The sequence below is a fragment of the Mus caroli genome, chromosome 7 (assembly GCF_900094665.2).
Source record: "Mus caroli chromosome 7, CAROLI_EIJ_v1.1, whole genome shotgun sequence".
Taxonomy (NCBI): domain Eukaryota; kingdom Metazoa; phylum Chordata; class Mammalia; order Rodentia; family Muridae; genus Mus; species Mus caroli.
Window position 1 is genome coordinate 145,189,349 of NC_034576.1, and position 16,374 is coordinate 145,205,722.

General features: G+C 49.5%; 1 protein-coding gene across 2 annotated transcripts in view; it reads left to right on the forward strand.

The window, feature by feature from the left end:
* The first annotated feature begins 8,473 nt into the window (after nucleotides 1-8,473).
* Tspan32 (tetraspanin 32) overlaps nucleotides 8,474-16,374 on the forward strand; it is a 14,756-nt gene continuing 6,855 nt past the window's right edge. Inside the window, exons 1-4 of one of the 2 annotated variants that reach the window (XM_021167876.1) lie at nucleotides 8,474-8,603; nucleotides 9,341-9,455; nucleotides 10,346-10,443; nucleotides 14,461-14,535. In XM_021167876.1, coding sequence (XP_021023535.1) covers nucleotides 8,538-8,603; nucleotides 9,341-9,455; nucleotides 10,346-10,443; nucleotides 14,461-14,535 — 354 coding nt within the window. In that variant the 5' untranslated portion in view covers nucleotides 8,474-8,537. Of the gene's footprint in view, nucleotides 8,604-9,095; nucleotides 9,456-10,345; nucleotides 10,444-14,460; nucleotides 14,536-16,374 lie in introns of those variants that run through there. The other variant, XM_021167877.1, reaches the window with a different exon arrangement.

The following is a 16,374-nucleotide window of genomic DNA, read 5'->3' on the forward strand; positions in this document are numbered from 1 at the left end:
GAGGGTGAGGACAAGCTGGTGGTGGGTGGGTGGACGGGTAGCAGGTGTTGTCCTCTCCCCTCTAAGATGCAGAAGGAGCAGGGGGAAGGAGAAGTAGGGGGATAAGGCCAAGAGGGTGTGACTCAGCGAGACAACCTGGGGATAGACAAAAACATGCTTTGAAATGAAACCTCTTTGGAGTTTATGGGAATGCTGAGGTGTGCTAGAGTTCACAAAGACCGCCTCAGAGCCTCTATTACAGCTGGGATCATAAAAAAAAAAAAAGAGCTATGTCCTTCCTATGCTCTTAGCATGGGACCCAGCAATGACCCCACACACTAAGCATTTCCAGCACAAGCTGGCTGGGTGCCCTAATTCCATTCAATTCTGCACAGCCTGCCCAAAGATGCCATCAGATCCTGAGGCAGAAAGCTCCGTCCAATAAGAGTGCACACCCCAGCCCTCTGCAGGTGTCAATCATAGCTTCAGATGGTAACCTATGTGTTACGGTTCCTGTAGGATCCTCCTCATGTCTGTCACTTGTTGGCATAGCCCATAGAACTCAGGGGAGCTCTGGCTTATATCTGCCCACTACTTTACTATAAAGGCCATGATGAAGAGTGACTACAGCTACTGCACCAGTGTGCCTCAAGAACAGGCATGTGGGAGGAGGTGTCCCACTGCCCTCAGCACCTCCCATGGTCAGCTGTTTGGATATTCCTACAATGTCCTTTTAACTGGTTTAATGCGCAGTCAGGCTGATGCCATCACTGGCCTCCAGTTGCTCTCCCCTCCCTAGAGGCTGGGGAGGGGGCAGGACTGACACTCCCAAACCTCCCAACCTATCTTCAACTTCCTGGTGTACAGCCACAGCCTGAGGCAACCTGGGTACCCAGGGGAACCACTAGCTAATGCATGAACGACATTCCTGCCACTCTGGAGGGTCAAAGGGGTTTTAGGTATGTTCAGCCTTTTTAGATATCATGGCACAATCTTGTCACCACATGTGTGGCAGCCTCACAATTGAATTATAAAACAAACAGACCAAAAGACACCCCCCACCATGGGGCTAGAAAGATGGCTTAGTTAGTAAAGTGAGTCATGCATAATGAGGACCTGAGTTTGAACCCAGAAGTCATCTTAAAAGCTAGGTGTGAGGGACTGGAGAGATGGCTCAGCAGTCAAGAGCACTGGCTGCTCGTCTCAAGGACCCAGGCTTGGTTTCTAGAATGCTTATGAAGGCACACTGCCAACTGTATCTCTAGTTCTGGAAGGTCTCTTCAGGTACTTATATGTGGTGTTCAGAGAAGCCCATACACATAAAATAAAAATAAATCTAAAAAAGAGAAAAGAGGGTGCAGAGTGATCAAGGAAAACACCTAATGTTGACCTTTGACCGCATGCACACACACACATACACACACACACACACACACACACACACACACACACACACGCACGCACGTGCGCACGCGTGCACAAAACTGAAAAAGTCTCAATGTATTAAGTATACTCACAATTTTATGTTCAGCCATATGTATAGCTAGCTGTTCTCAGTCGCATGCACACCACAGGTTGGGCACATATGGTAAGAACTTGGGCCAGGAAACTACATTTCACAGCAACGTGTAACATTGGTGAGGGGAAGCTGTCACCCAGTATTAATGTATTGCTGTCAACTATACCCATCTTCTGTGTCCCTGATTATCCTTGTCTGGCTCCAAGGTCCATCCAGGATCCGACATGACCTGCATCTTCTGTTCTAGAAAGACTTCTCACTGTCCTTGATGTGACCATGAGTTCTGAGGGAGCTGTTCAGGTGTCCTGCAGGGCCCGAGCTGGCAGATGTCCTTTTTTTTTCTTCTTTGTATTAGATGGGGGTTATAAGTTATGGAAGACACCTCACTCCTTACCTCCCACCACAGGTCCCCACCATCTGCAGGATTTGTCCCTGAGTGTTATGGCTGGACTGCCTGCAGTGTCCAGTACACAAAGAGCCTATGAGTGCCGACATCTGCCCTAATTCCAGGAGGGTGGGGCCCTAGCATGGTTTCTCTGGGGTTCCTCCGGATGGGAGATCTGTTCTCTTCTTCCTCACTCACTGATATAGCCTATCATTTCCCTGTGCTGGCATGGATCCTCATTGGGGTTGGGCTGGGCCACAGCACACGTATGGAGGTGCTGTTAGGGGACAGCTTGCAGAAATCCCCTCCTTCTACCATGTAGCTCCAAGAATTGAGCTCAGGTCATCAGGCTTGGTGGCATCTGCCTTTGCCACTGAGTCATCTCTCAGGTCATTGATTTTTTTTTTATAATATGATGAATTGAAATCTAACACTATTTATTCATAAACTGTTCAGTTGTAGCCATTGGCTCTCTTTAGTTAGTTGACCCATTTTTAGTCAACTAACTCATTATTAGATGAAGAAAGGAGAGAGAAAGTAGGAAGTTGTACTCCAGCAGTAGGTACACTGTCGTGAGTGCAGTGCATACACACATGTGCGCGCGCACACACACAGAGAGAGAGAGAGATGCACAAACATACACATAAACTAGACACATACACACATGGACACATACACACATAAACAAATACACACACAGGCACACACACACACAGATATAGAGATATACACAAACACACACATAAAAAATATACACACATGGACACATACACACATAAACAAATACACACACAGGCACACACACACACAGATATAGAGATATACACAAACACACACATAAAAAATATACACACATGGACACATACACACATAAACAAATACACACACAGGCACACACACACACAGATATAGAGATATACACAAACACACACATAAAAAATATACACACATGGACACATACACATAACACACAGACACATACAAATACAACACACACACAAATATATAACGTTCAAACATAGCACATATACATAGAAACACACATACAAAGAAACACAAGCATGATATACAAAACTACACACAGATATACACAAACATATACAACACACATATAAATACACACAAATGTACACACACACTAACACACACAAATAAACACATATACATAAATATACACACGCACACATATATACATAGATAAACAAAAAATACACACAACACAAATACACACACATGTACACACATACACCTATACACACAAATACATGTATATACAAACACAGAAACATACATAGACACACACACATACATGAAGATGATACACAGAGATAAACACACATGCATAGGTGCACATGCTCACATGCACACATACACACAATCTTCCACCCTTCTCCAGCCCTTTTTCACCCTTTCCACCCCTAACACTAGCTAGGAGAGAAAAAAAAGGATAGAAAGGAAAGGGAACAACATTACCATTAAACTACTTCCTACTGGTTAGAGGCATCTAATTCATTGGAGCAGGTTTGACCTTTGCCATCAGAATATCTAATTTCTTCTTTCTTCTTTGTGCATCACTACTTAAACCTTGACCAAAAACAAACTACAAACAACCAACAACCAACAACCCACCCTGCCTCTAAAGCCTTAGCATTTATATACCTTCTGAAAAGTTCTTAGAATTCCAACGTCACACAATCACAGAACTATCTGCCACTGGTAAAATCATGCCCCTGCCAGAGCACGAGACAAATCATAGACAGCTGCTGTGGACAATCTGAAGCAGCCCCATATCCCACTTCTGGGATTGAATTAAAAATGTTCTTATAATATTTCTGTGTTTTATAAAGAAACCAAAACTCCAAAATTGTCACTACATTTCCCCCCTACTTTATGTCATTAATTATGCTGGATGTAGCTGGAAGTTATAAACAGACATTTTCAATTAAATAAGTGTTTTCTAATCATTGGCCAAGGTGTTCTGAAAATCTAATGTGCTCAATTCTAATCTTTATCAGTTTGGATAATATCCACAGCTTTTCATTTCCATGGAAATGTAAACAAACCTGCATCCCCATTGCAAAACTTTTGTAGGCTTCCATTCTGATATTAACACATCCTTATAGTATATAGACTGATTTAATTCTGCAGTTTTTTCTATAACCCAGTGTCTCTCAGCTGCTGTTCAAAACAGCTTGTACTTTTTGCTGTGGGGGCCTCGAGCTAGCTCCCCTCATTTCATTTCCCAATGGCAAAAAATTGCCTTGACTGTCTCTCTTGGACTTACACTCACTGGTCCAATGTCAACCCTTGCCACATTGCTTAAACACTCCTGGAAGCCTAGGCCTTCTTTCTGGTTTATATTTAGGAAAATCGTTGCCCTTAAAGATGCCTTATTCACAATTTTGTTGCAAATGACTATGATTCCCACAATTAAAGCATTTAGCATTTTGAGATCTGAGCTCTTTAGTGGCTTGGTCACAGTCTCTTTGGAAATGACTTTATTTCCTGCAATTGAAGTACTAGGAATTTTGATATCAGAGATCTCTAGCGATAGTTTGACCTATGATATTACATGGTACATGTTAGAACCAATACCAGTTGTATCCCTTATTCACTCATACATAGGCAGTGCACATGCCTTTAATGGTCTAATAGCATTTTACATTCAGTATTCCCATTTTCAAACACCAAGGTCTCTATCAATACCTGTCTTTCATCGGGGTCTGATACAGCTTCATTCACAGCTGAGACTAATCTTTGTTTTTTGTTTTTTGTTTTTGTTTTTTTTAAAGTGAATGCTTGTATCTTTGTAAACAAGATGGACCTTTCTCCAGGCTCTCCAACTTTGTCCCAAGCTCTTAAAGGCACTAAGCAACATCGTTCCACTGTAGCATCATCAAATTGACTCTGTTCTTGCATATCTGAGCAGGGCCCTTTGCCTAGCAACTGTTCTTTGACTATATCCCTTCCCCTCACTATATTTCCCTGTTTAATATTCAAAGCTTCTTCCTTTCACCATGTTATCTATTGCAATTACAGATCAGCCTCTAGTACAGCTGTAACCATTCCCTTTCAGTCTTAGGGAATCAATTTTAGTGGCCCAATTGTTTCACATAAGGCTTGTGTCTCCCATATGAGACCATGGTCTCTTCGAACCATCATTTTTATAGGATGCCATCCTATCTTGCCATAACCCTGTTGCACACCATTTGCAGACATATGCTGTAGACTATTGGGAAAGCTGATGGTGATCTCCCAACCCCAAGCCACTTCTCTTCCTACTCTGGCAGCGCAGTTAGTTCGAGATTAACCCTTTCTTTTGAAATGGACTGTTTCACCAGCCATTCAGCTTTTCTCCCTCCTTGTCAGCTTTTCTCTGACCCGACTGCCCTCTGGCACAGTTTCTATCCCTCTTTCCTCCTGCAGGAAACTCCTGCTTTCTTGCTCAGTCCCCAGGACTGAGCCTTGTTGTTCTCCCTTTTCTGGTGTTCTTCGCCTCCCCAGCGCTTCCACCTCCACCTGAAAGTTTTCCAGCTGCAGCCAACTCTGCATCCCTTGCAGGCGTCAGAGAGCAGAGTGACACCTTTTGTTTTCCCTTTCCTGACATTGTTTGTTTCTCAGGACCCTCCACTTCTACCCAAAATTTTTCCAACCGCTTAACCATTCTCCCAACCTTTTTTGAAACAGAATACAAGAAGAAAAAGAAAAACCAGAAAACCCTCTCTGGGAGCAAAGCAAGGTATATCCCAGTGGTAGCAGCCACAATAAATTTTTTGCTGGTGTCTTGAATAAAATACCCATTCCTTTGTCCCCTGCAATGAAATCAAATTTCCCATTCTGCCTAGGCCTACCTCTGAGTGCCATTTGTAGCTAGACTTTGGCTACTTTGTAGGTTCCTCTTTCTTCTACCCTTCACCCCTTTTCTTTCACCCTTTCAAACCCCTAACACTAGGTAGGAGAGAAAAAAAGGGTAGAAAGGAAAGGGGGTAGTGTTATCATTAGACTGCTTCCTGCTGAATAGGGGCATATGGTTCCTTGGGGCAAGTTTGATCTTTGCTATCAGGATATATAATAATAATAATAATAATAGTAATAGTAATTCCTTCTCCTCTTCCTTCTCCCCCTCCTTCTCCTTTTCTTCTCCTCCCACTCCCCCTCCCCCTTCTTCCTTCTTCCTTCTTCCTTCTTCCCCCTTCCTTCTTCCTTCTTCTTTTTTTTTCCTCTTCTTTCCGTAGGGCTACTCCACAAACCATGACCAACAGCAAACAACCACCACCCCACCCAACCTCTTGGAGCCCTAGCATTTATACCCTTTGAAATGTCCCAAGAATTCCAAACATCACACAGTCACAGAAACTATCTGCTGCTGGCAAAATCATGTCCCCTCCCTGACTTCAGAGAGCCAGCACTGCCCTCTACTGGGAATGAACCATAGCCCAACGAGCCCTGAGCTAGGCAGGAGGCAGGCCAGCAGCTCCTCTGACATACCATTTCCTCGTACAGAGAGTGTCAGAGCAGAAGGGTGGAAGGCAAAGGTATCCAAGAGGGCACTTTGCTATGTGGTCCCGCAACACATGGATTCCTGGCCCCACTGGTGGCCTCGCGGAAGAGAGGGTTGACAGACCTAATATTGGAAGGACAGGCCTAGGGTCCCTACCACTCTGAGAAGACAAAGTGAGGCCATCTGAGGAAAGCGCCTGGCTCCACTCTTTTCCTACGCATGGAGTAATTGAGGAGGGGGTTCTAGGTGGTTCCAGGGCCATCTTGGGTCCTGGAGGCTGCCTGACTCTTTCTTCCATGCAGGTAGAGAAAGGTGGTTGAGGATTGAGCAAACAGGAGGCTCTGCTGCAGGAGGCCTGGCACACATGAAGTTTAGGCCACACCCTGAGACTTGGCTGCACCTAAGCTGCTCTGTACCCTGGCTGGGTCTTGGAGTCTTCCTTGAGTGATACAGTGGTCACCCCTCACCTACCCTACAGGCTGAGAACTGAGACTCTGGGAAATGCAGGCTGCAGAGGAGTCACCTGGAGTGCTGGAAGAGCCCCTTAGGAAGAAGGAGAAAAGAGGGGACTACAGCAGGAGGCTCCAATGTCAGTCTTCCTGAATGGGTGGCCACTTGACAATCTTCCCAGCAGCAACATTGACAGTCCAGAACACAGCCCTATTTCACTGGCTTCTAGAAGGCCTAGGGATCACTTCCACAGTTACCTCTTTTTCCTACCAAGATGCCCCCTGGCTAGGAGAACCCTACGTTACAGGGTGTGAAAAGAGGGCCATGCACCCTTTGCTGGGTACCCAGAAACAGCCTCAGGTATCTGAACAGGCTGAGACATAACCAGGTTTTAAGGTGAACACTCATGTTATAGTCTCCAAAGCCCACTTAGCATGGCCTGCATGTATTTGAATTTGCAGTACTGCTCATTCCATGGCTTACATCATCCTGTGTGTTATGGCAGACGCACATTTTGACAGAGAGCCTATGAGAGTGGGGCACCGACCCTCTTGGAGGGCTCCAGTACTTGAAGTAAGCAAACACTTGTTCCTTTTCAGAAAGTGGCTGACAGAGTTTCAGATGGTTCTTTCTTATTGTGTATTGATTTATGTGTGTGTTCCTGGGGCAGGGTGTGGGTGGAGGCACGGGGAAGCCAGAGGTCAACCTCAGATGTCACTGGCTGGCTGGCCAGTGAGTCCGGGCAGCATTGTCCTGCCTCAGCCTCCATGGCACTGGGATTACAAGCATACGCTGCCATGCCTGACTTCTTTAACATGGATTCTGAGGTATCCGACCTCAGGTCCTCATGCTTGCACAGCAAACACTTCAACTGAGCCCTGTCTCCAGCCTGTGTATTTTGAGGTGGGGTCTCACTGAGTGTGTTAGGTTAGCCTCTAACTTGCTAATACCTTCCTGCCTCAGCCTCCCAGGTGCTGGCTGTGGGAAGCATGCTCTGCTTTTGTTTTTCTATCAAATATGGTTAGCTCACCGAAGGTCAATACAAACAGACTTCCTCCATCTTGAAACGCCTATGCCTGTTTGCCCAACCCCTGGACATTTCCTGAGATTTGACTCTATCACACCCTTCCCCTCTGTGCCGGTTATGAATTGGTTAATGCCATCAGGTCATGAGACACAGTTAACACTTGCAGAAGTCCTGTTTGGGGATAAATCCCAGGAGGACTTTGGGACATGAGGTCTAACCAAACACTAAAGGTTTTCACGTAGCTGGACAGTTACAGGTTAGTACACCCTTACAACCAATGCCATGCCTTATAACCATGGGCCCTTCCTTCTCTTTCTGCTCCCCTCAAGACTCCACCCCTCCCCATGCTGCAGTGTAGCCCAGCCTACCCAAAGGGAGGCCTCATGCCTACAAAAACCCAGTTATCTTGGGCCAGGCCAGAGCAACAGTGGGTATAAAAACTGACCCCTTCCGGCCTGCCCTTCTTCCTTCCCCCAACACAGCCACTAGGTTACAAGGGTTGCTGACAGATAGGAGGACACAGTGATACCTACTGTGTCTGCTGTGGTCTGAGGTCCCCACCCACTGGGGAACCACAGAAGGGAGGAGAGTAAAGAGGAAGGGAGGAGAGGGGAGGTGAAGGGAGGGGAGAAGAGAGGAGAGGAGACAAGGGCAGAGAGGAGAGGAGACGAGCACCATGGGGCACTGGAATCGAATCAAGATTGCCAAATGCCAGATACTGATCACCAACTTCCTTGTCTTGGTAACATGCATGTGGGGCAGGAGTGGATGGGTGGGCAGGCAGGGGAGGAAATAGCTCACCATGCCCGGGCTTCCAGCACTGTGGTCTCTCCTCCTGCCACACCACAGTCCCTCAGACTGGTTCTGGGTCCCTGGTGGCCACCTTTAGAGGACTGTGAACATCTGTACCTGATGTCCTTGTAGGCACAGTTGTCACCCCAAGGGTCAGTGAAGAGCCTGGGAAAACCTAGGTTAGCTGGTGACTTAAGAGTGTGCAAGGACTACCCGGAAGGGGTGCTGCTTGGGACCCAGAGACTGGGACTGCCAGGACAGGAACTGCAGACAAGTCTCTGCAGACAGTTTGATATGAGCTCCTGGGTCCTCAGATGGGAGGACACAGCGATACCTACTGTGTCCACTGTGGTCTGAGGTCCCCACTCACTGGGGAACCACAGAAGGGAGGAGAGTAAAGAGGAAGGGAGGAGAGGGGAGGTGAAGGGAGGGGAGAAGAGAGGAGCGGAGCTGAGCACCATGGGGCACTGGTTAGTGTGTTTTCTACTTACCTCTGTGTGTAGTACACTATCTGTGAGTGTCTGCCCACAGAAATATGTAGGCCTCCTGTAGCTGCCTTGTTCCTGTGCACCGAGGAAGCTGGAGGGAGCCAGGCTGGGGGCCTAAGAAGCCCAGACCCTACATTCTGTCAGGGTGAGGGGCCTCTGCAACTCCCCAGCACTGACGGTGAGCCCACTTCACCCTCAGCTGCTGGGCCTCTCTATGGCCACCATGGCGGTTGTCACTCACTTTGGAGACCACTTTACTGTGATTGGCCATGCATCGTTGGAGAGGAACCCCTATGAAACACTGCGCTATTGGGGTAAGTGAGACCAGAAATGGCTGTGGATTGGAAGTGAGAGGGCTCCAGGGCCAAACACATCTGGGAGGAACAGACCTTACTCCCCAGCCCTAGGCTGCCCAGAGGAGCTGGCTTTGGGCAAAAGCCAGAGGTCAGGGGTAGGGAGAGGCAGCCCCAGTGTCTGGGTTGGACTAACAAAGATGGGAAGGTTTAGGCGACAGCAGGCACTCCTGCCTTGATTCGCCTGCCCCATAGCAGTGGTGAAGCTGTGGCAGGGCCCAGATCTATGTGTTCAGGGCAGGGATCTCCTGGGGCCCACTCAGGTGGGCCTGTGGGGCTTGGCAGGGAATACCATATACAGAGGGCAGAAAATGCCCAGCTAGGACCCAACCTGCCAGGGTGTCTCACTTCCACAAGAACAAAGCCACTTTAATAAGAGGAATGCAAGGAATCTATGAAGGTCACCACCCATTAGGAATTAGTGGGAAAACTGAGGCTCCTGAATGGGGGATGGGTAGCCCCAGTCCCTGCCTTCCAAGGCACTAGGCCTCCCTTAGGCAGGAAGCCTGGGGCCTGGGCCTGCACTGATAAGGTACAGCCTACACTGCCACCTGTCACTAGAGTATGGGGATGTCCTTAAAGATAGTCTGTGAGGCAGGGAGGACAGGAGGAATGGAGGAAAGAGTACTGTCTCTTAGCTACCTTCTCTTCCCCCTTCCTTCTCAGCCTCAGGAGGTCAGGCTATTGGGCTATGGACATTCCTTCTTTTGAGCCAAGGATATGTGCCTTTTGGGACTTCCCCAAAGGTCAGTTCTAGCTCTGTGACTCCCAAAGTAGATAGATTTCAGATCCAACCTCTATGTCCAGACCCCATGCTAGATTCCATACCCTCTGTCTTTCTATTCCCACAGCCTTCTATGTGGGGATCAGCCTAGCGGGGCTCCTGAGCCTGGGAGCTGCTTTGAGCACCACAGCCACTGTGAGGGAGGCCCATGGCCTCATGGCTGCGGTAAGTTCCATGTGCTGCCAGACGACCTCGGCTCCCAGACCTCACACGGGGACAAGAGCTGGAGAGGAATAAGACCAGGGAGCTGCCTGACCCCAGCAGAAGTATCCAGAAAGAAGCAAAGGTCAGGGGATATAGACCAGTGAGTCCCTCCACTTACACAGTCAGGACCTTCCACTTGCTCAATCAGGACCCTCCTACCTGGACCAGTCAAAAAAACCTCTACCTGGGTGCTGCAGGGCCCCTCAAAGAGAGAATTGCCCTCTTTGCCCTGGGGTTATCTCTAAAAACCCCAACAGGGCTTGGTTCCGATACCTAGCCAGGTCTGGAGACAGGACTGGGTGAATTCCACTTCTTGTTAGAAGACCAAAGTGACCAGGCAGTCCCTAGAGCTGTCTCTGCAACCTGGGCTTCCTTGTCAGAGATCCACTGTCCTTGCCTAGCCATTGAAGAGACGTTTCACAACCCCAAAGAAGAAAGCTCTTGTTGCTGCTGTATCCAGTTCTCCATTTGGGTGCTCAGTGTTCCCCCACAACCCTCAATGGCTAATCCAGATTCTCCCTCCCAGGGCCCTCCCCATGGCCACCCTGTCCCTGCTTCACCCAGGCTTTCCCAGTCATCTGAATGTGGGCGGTTCCTTCCTGAAACCCTACTCTCTTACCTGCCCTCCCATTCCAGGCATTTCCTGTCCCCCTCCGCTGTCCATCCCAGAGCCCCTGTTTGCAGACCTCCCAAACTCTACCTGTGAGAGACTGGGGGGATCCAGGAGCCCTCAGGAACCTGAGCTTTGCTTCCTGGGTAGACCCAATCTAGACCCTTTGCAACCTTGTCTTCATGCTCAGTACATTTGCTGATGACCCGTGGTCTCCAGAACCAGGGGCAGAGTCACATCCTAGAGCCGCTGCCGGACCTGGCAGCTCAGACCTCACCAGGCAGGGCAGGGACAAGGCTGGCCATGAATAAGCACTAAACAAAAACAACCGAGATTTAGAGCCCAGATGGAGGCCCTAGTGAAAAGGGCACGGTGGGCTGGTGGGCTGTGATCCCAGAGGATTTGTGCCTTTCTAGGGGGAAGCATGTAGGACAGACAAAATGGAGGCAGGGGCACGCAGAAGGCAGCATGTGAGGCCTGCGCCCAAGTATAACATCGGCCACCAGGGGGCACCAAAGTCAGCGAGAAGACCATAAAGCTGAAGGCAGTAAACAGGTGGGCCAAGAGGCCCAGCTCCTGCGCAACCTAGCCCATCTCAGCATTCCCAAGCTCCTCCCATGTCTCGCTTGGCACTTGATTTGTGGGCAAAGGATTTCGGGAGCATTAGAACCCATCCAGGCTTTCCAAAGCTTCAATTCCACAGCTCTAACAAGACTCAGGGCCTGGTGCGGTACTGTTGTGCAGGTTAGGCTAAAAGGCACATTTAGACTCCTCCTGTACAGAGCTGTGCTCCCAAGGCTACTCCTGGCCCAGTGCTGGCTCTACACTTTGCTAAGCCCATCATCCCCTACCCCGGCATGGATAGTATGCCCAGCTCGGTCACCACAGAGTCACTGGGAGCTCCCCTGGTGGTTACAGTCTCTTTGTGCCACTTTGTGCCTATGCGCATGGTGGGCGCTGTCTGCATTTGCCTGTCCCATTCACCATGGATCTGTGCTGCCTGTGTGTCGGAGCACATACAAGTCATATAAAGGGTAGATGGGGGAGGGAGTGGAAACAACCCCAACACCTCTGTGCCCACTGCCCCCTCCCTGCTCTTTCCTGCCCCGCCTTCCACAACACAGGAAATGAAAGAGCCGGCTGGCTGCAGGAAGCCAGTTCAAGCTGTTTACGAGTTTATTCATTTATTTTCATTTAGAATGAGGAGGGAGGAAATGGTCACAGTTAGGTCTGGCCCAACCTCTCTCTGCACTATGTGGGCCTTAAGACCCTTTCTACACACACACACACATTCTCTCTCTCTCTCTCTCTCTCTCTCTCTCTCTCTCTCTCTCACACACACACACACACACACACACACACACACACACACACACACAGAAGGGGGCTTACAGATGAGACAGAGAGAGAGAGATAGAGGGGGCTGGTGGGGAGAGGGGGAGACTCCCTCTTGAGGGATGAAGTGGTTTCTGGAGAGGGCTGGACTGGGCTGGCTCACAGCCTCAGCCAGGAGGCAGAGTTGAGGAATGGCTTCCAGATGGGGAAAACAGCCCTCAACTGCCAGCAAGAGGAAAGATGAGGGAGGAAGAAAAGGAGGGAAGAAATGGTAGAGGAGAGAAGGAGAAGGGCAGAAGAGGAGAAGGGCGGAAGAGGAGGAGGGGGAAGAGGAGGAGGGGGGAGAGGAGGAGGGGAAGGGTGAGAGGAGGAGGAGATAAAGGCAAAAGAAAAGTAGAGCAGCAGGCAACCCCAGGGCCAGCTCTAAGACAGGCTCTGGAACTGGCAGGAAGGGAATTCCCCATTCCTGCAGAGCACACACCCAGCCAAGTCTGAGGACAGCTCTTTCCTCAGCTCTTTCCACACACTTTGTAGACCTAAGCTAGCCCTGGCATGGACCTAGCACCCTGACCAATGACTATAGGTCATTCTGCATACTGGTCACTTGGGGGCTACCCCTGAGTGGTGCTGGGTTGAGACAGTCAGGCCACAGCTGCCCATATTTATTGAGTGACATGACAGTGACACTTTGGAGTGGGGAGGTGATCGAAATGGAGGGCTCGATGGTCACACAGGAAGTGGGTGGACCTATGTGCATGGCCCTGGAGCTGACTGATGATCAAGAGCGCCAGGCAGAGGCTCCAGGGTACCCAGATGCGAGGTCACTAGGTAGGACTTTGGTGGGCACTGCTGGGGAACAGGTTTCCTAATCAAGAATGACCCTCTGAAACTACCCACAAAGTGTAGGGACTTGTAGCAGTACATGGTCAGGGAAGACATCTGCATTGTCCACTGGCTTCTGTAAAGAAGTCAGAAGTCTGTACCCCAAACTAAAGGAAAAAAGAAAAGGTTGAGTGTGTGAAGATGACCCTTTTTGCACACTGAGTGAGGGTTGTGAGTCGGGTAACCACAGAGACCCATGCAGTGGTATAGAGGAAGGGTAGGAAACTCACAAGGAGGAGGAAGGCCACGGCCTTTGGGGTGTCAAACCTATGGCTGGGGTTGTGGGCTGTGGTTCTGGATGAGTCAGGCTATAGAGCTCAGGGTCTCCTTGGAAACGTGTTTCAGAAACAAAACAAAGAACTAGCAGAAGGCACCCTGTATGAAGTGGCTATTCCCTACCTTCAAGAGAGGTTTGTGGCTGGGGATGAGGGACAGTTGGTAGAGTGTTTGCCTAGCATGCATGACATCCTTGTTCAGTCACAAGCGCTGAATAAAACACAGTGGTTGTGCACACCTGGAATCATAGCACTGAGAAAACGGAAGTGAGAGGATCATGGAGTTCAAGGCCAGCCTGGGTTATATAGACTCTACCTCAAAGGATGGGTGGTTAGGTATATGAGAAATGCTGGAGAAACAGCTCAGCAATGAGGGATGCCTGCTCTTCCAGGGGACCCAAGTTTAGTTCCCAGGATCCATAGAGAACAACCTGTGGCTCCACGTGCAACATCTTTCTTCTGGCCTCCCCAGGCCTCCCTATACATGCACATACAATACATGTAATTTAAAAATAAAATAAAACATAGATGCTGGCTCATTTATGTTTAAAGGGTAGGAGGTTCTCTGCCAGGATTTCAGATATGGAGAGTTGCAGCCTGCCTGCCCTTTCTGAGTACTGTTTCTCCTATGGGCAGGGGTCTCCACCACACTGGAAAAGCCTGCCATTCTCAGGAAAGCAGTGTAGCCCTTTAGGTCACAGATCCTCAGAAGCACACAGAGCCTGGGGAAGGAATTCCCAGAAAGAGCCTCCCCTCAGGCAGGAGGGACTGGGTCTCAAACCTGCACCTCAGCCCCACCCAGCTGGGGAAGCTAGCCACCTGCCTCTCCAGGCCACCTACCTGGCTATGCAGTGACAAGAGCACCTCTGTCCCCAGGGTTTCCTGTGTTTTGCCCTGTCATTCTGCATCCTGGTGCAGGTAGCCTTCTGGAGATTCCACAACCCCACCCAGGTGAGTGCAGCCAGGACCCTCTACCTGGACCAGCCAGATGCTTTGCCCAGAATTTCTGCTTGTCTTCCCTGCCCAAGGAGATCCCCCAAGGCTCATATCAATCCTGAAATTAGAGGTGAAAAAAAAAAAACGATTACCTATGCCCCAGAGGACCTGAAAGGGGGTTGAACCTCCATAATAGCTTGAGGGCATGGGTGTCCAGAAGTTCTGCTTGAGGCAACACAGCTAAGCAGCATTTTAGCAGAACATTCCCTGTCCACTGAAGGGTGGTCTGGATGGCTGGAGGATTGGGTCACAGCGTGGGTGGCCTCAGTTGAGACAGCTGGCAGGTATCAGGGGCTGGCTTTGGGTTGACCTGCAGCAGCTGCTGCCCATCCCCTGTTCTAAAGCTGTGTTAACATTCTGAGCTCTAAACTTAGGGTCCAAAATGGGCAGAGGCGTCACAGGAACCAAAGAACAGACAGCAACAACCAGGGCTTAGTCTAGAGAAAGAAAGGGTCCTCTACTCCAGTCCCCACACGACTGGCCATAGGGCAATTCTCTACACCCTGCCTGACCCTGGGCGGGGTAGGGCTTCCTACTGGACTCTGGCCTGCTGGCCAATCTTCGGAGTTCTGAATTCCAGCAGTGCCCATGTGAACCCTGGTGAGATACCTGGAGGTAGCCTGGGTCAAGACATCTTGGGTTTGAAATCAAGGGTAGAAGGACAGACGTGAACATGTCTTTTATCCTCCCCAGGCCTCTGTGTCTGCTTCTGTGAACAGAGAGAAGGCCCTGCTGGAGGGCTACTGCATTATATAGATGAGCCAGCGGGGTGGGGGTGAGGAATGGGAGGGTGGGAGGATGGGAGGATGGGAGAATGGGAGGGAGGGGTGACGGGGAGGGGCAGTCAGGCTCCACTCCACTCCCAGGTGGTCTGGAATGTGGACCTAGTTCTGGGCTTTCCTGGCCTGGAATGAGGTCCTATGTGACACTAAACACAGACAGAAACACCAAAACATCCTCCCATCATCCACCATCTTTGTACGGGTGGGCCAGGCCAAACAGCCTTGAACTTGGTCATCCTAGCTACCTCCAGTCCCATGGGTAAGAAAGGATACAGGAGTCAACTGGTACTACTTGAAAGTCCCCCTAGTCCCCCTGAACCTCTGTGGAAAGATTCTCAAGATATCCTGAAACAAGGGTCTAACAAGAGGATGAAGGACAGAGGAGGAAGAGACCTTGACTGTGTCTGCACACACAGGCACCAGCATGAAGTAAGGATGGGTGCTTTTTCCTGGTCTCCCTTCCAGGACACAAGCCTTGGCCGGCATCCAAGGTTGGTGAGGATGGCAGTGTGGCTTAGCCTGCTATGTGATGAATGCAGAGTGATAGGGCTATTCATTACACCCTCCCAGTCACTGCAGAGCCACTTTGCCACAATCTCTCAGTGTCCCTTAGGAGAGGAAAATGAATTGTTTAGCTCTCCTTAATAATTCATGTCAAGACCAAGCATAAAACAGGCATGTCTCTGAGCCTCAGGACCCAGTGCTGGTCCACAAGCTGCCTGCAGCTCCACATGGGGTCCTCCTGACCTTGGCTGTGTGGCCCATCTATATCACCCTAGCAGGCAAACATGGGGGAGGGGAGTCACTGAGCCCAGGCAGATAGAAAGATAGGATGGTACCCTGGACATGAGGTCTCAATCTGCAATAACTTGGGCTGCAAGGATTAGCCTGACAGGGGCTAGGGTTGACAAAGGACTAAAGAAAGGACAGGTGCGCATGTGTGCAGAGAGAGAGAGAGAGAGAGAGAGAGAGAGAGAGAGAGAGAGAGAGAGAGAGAGAGAGAGAGAGAGAG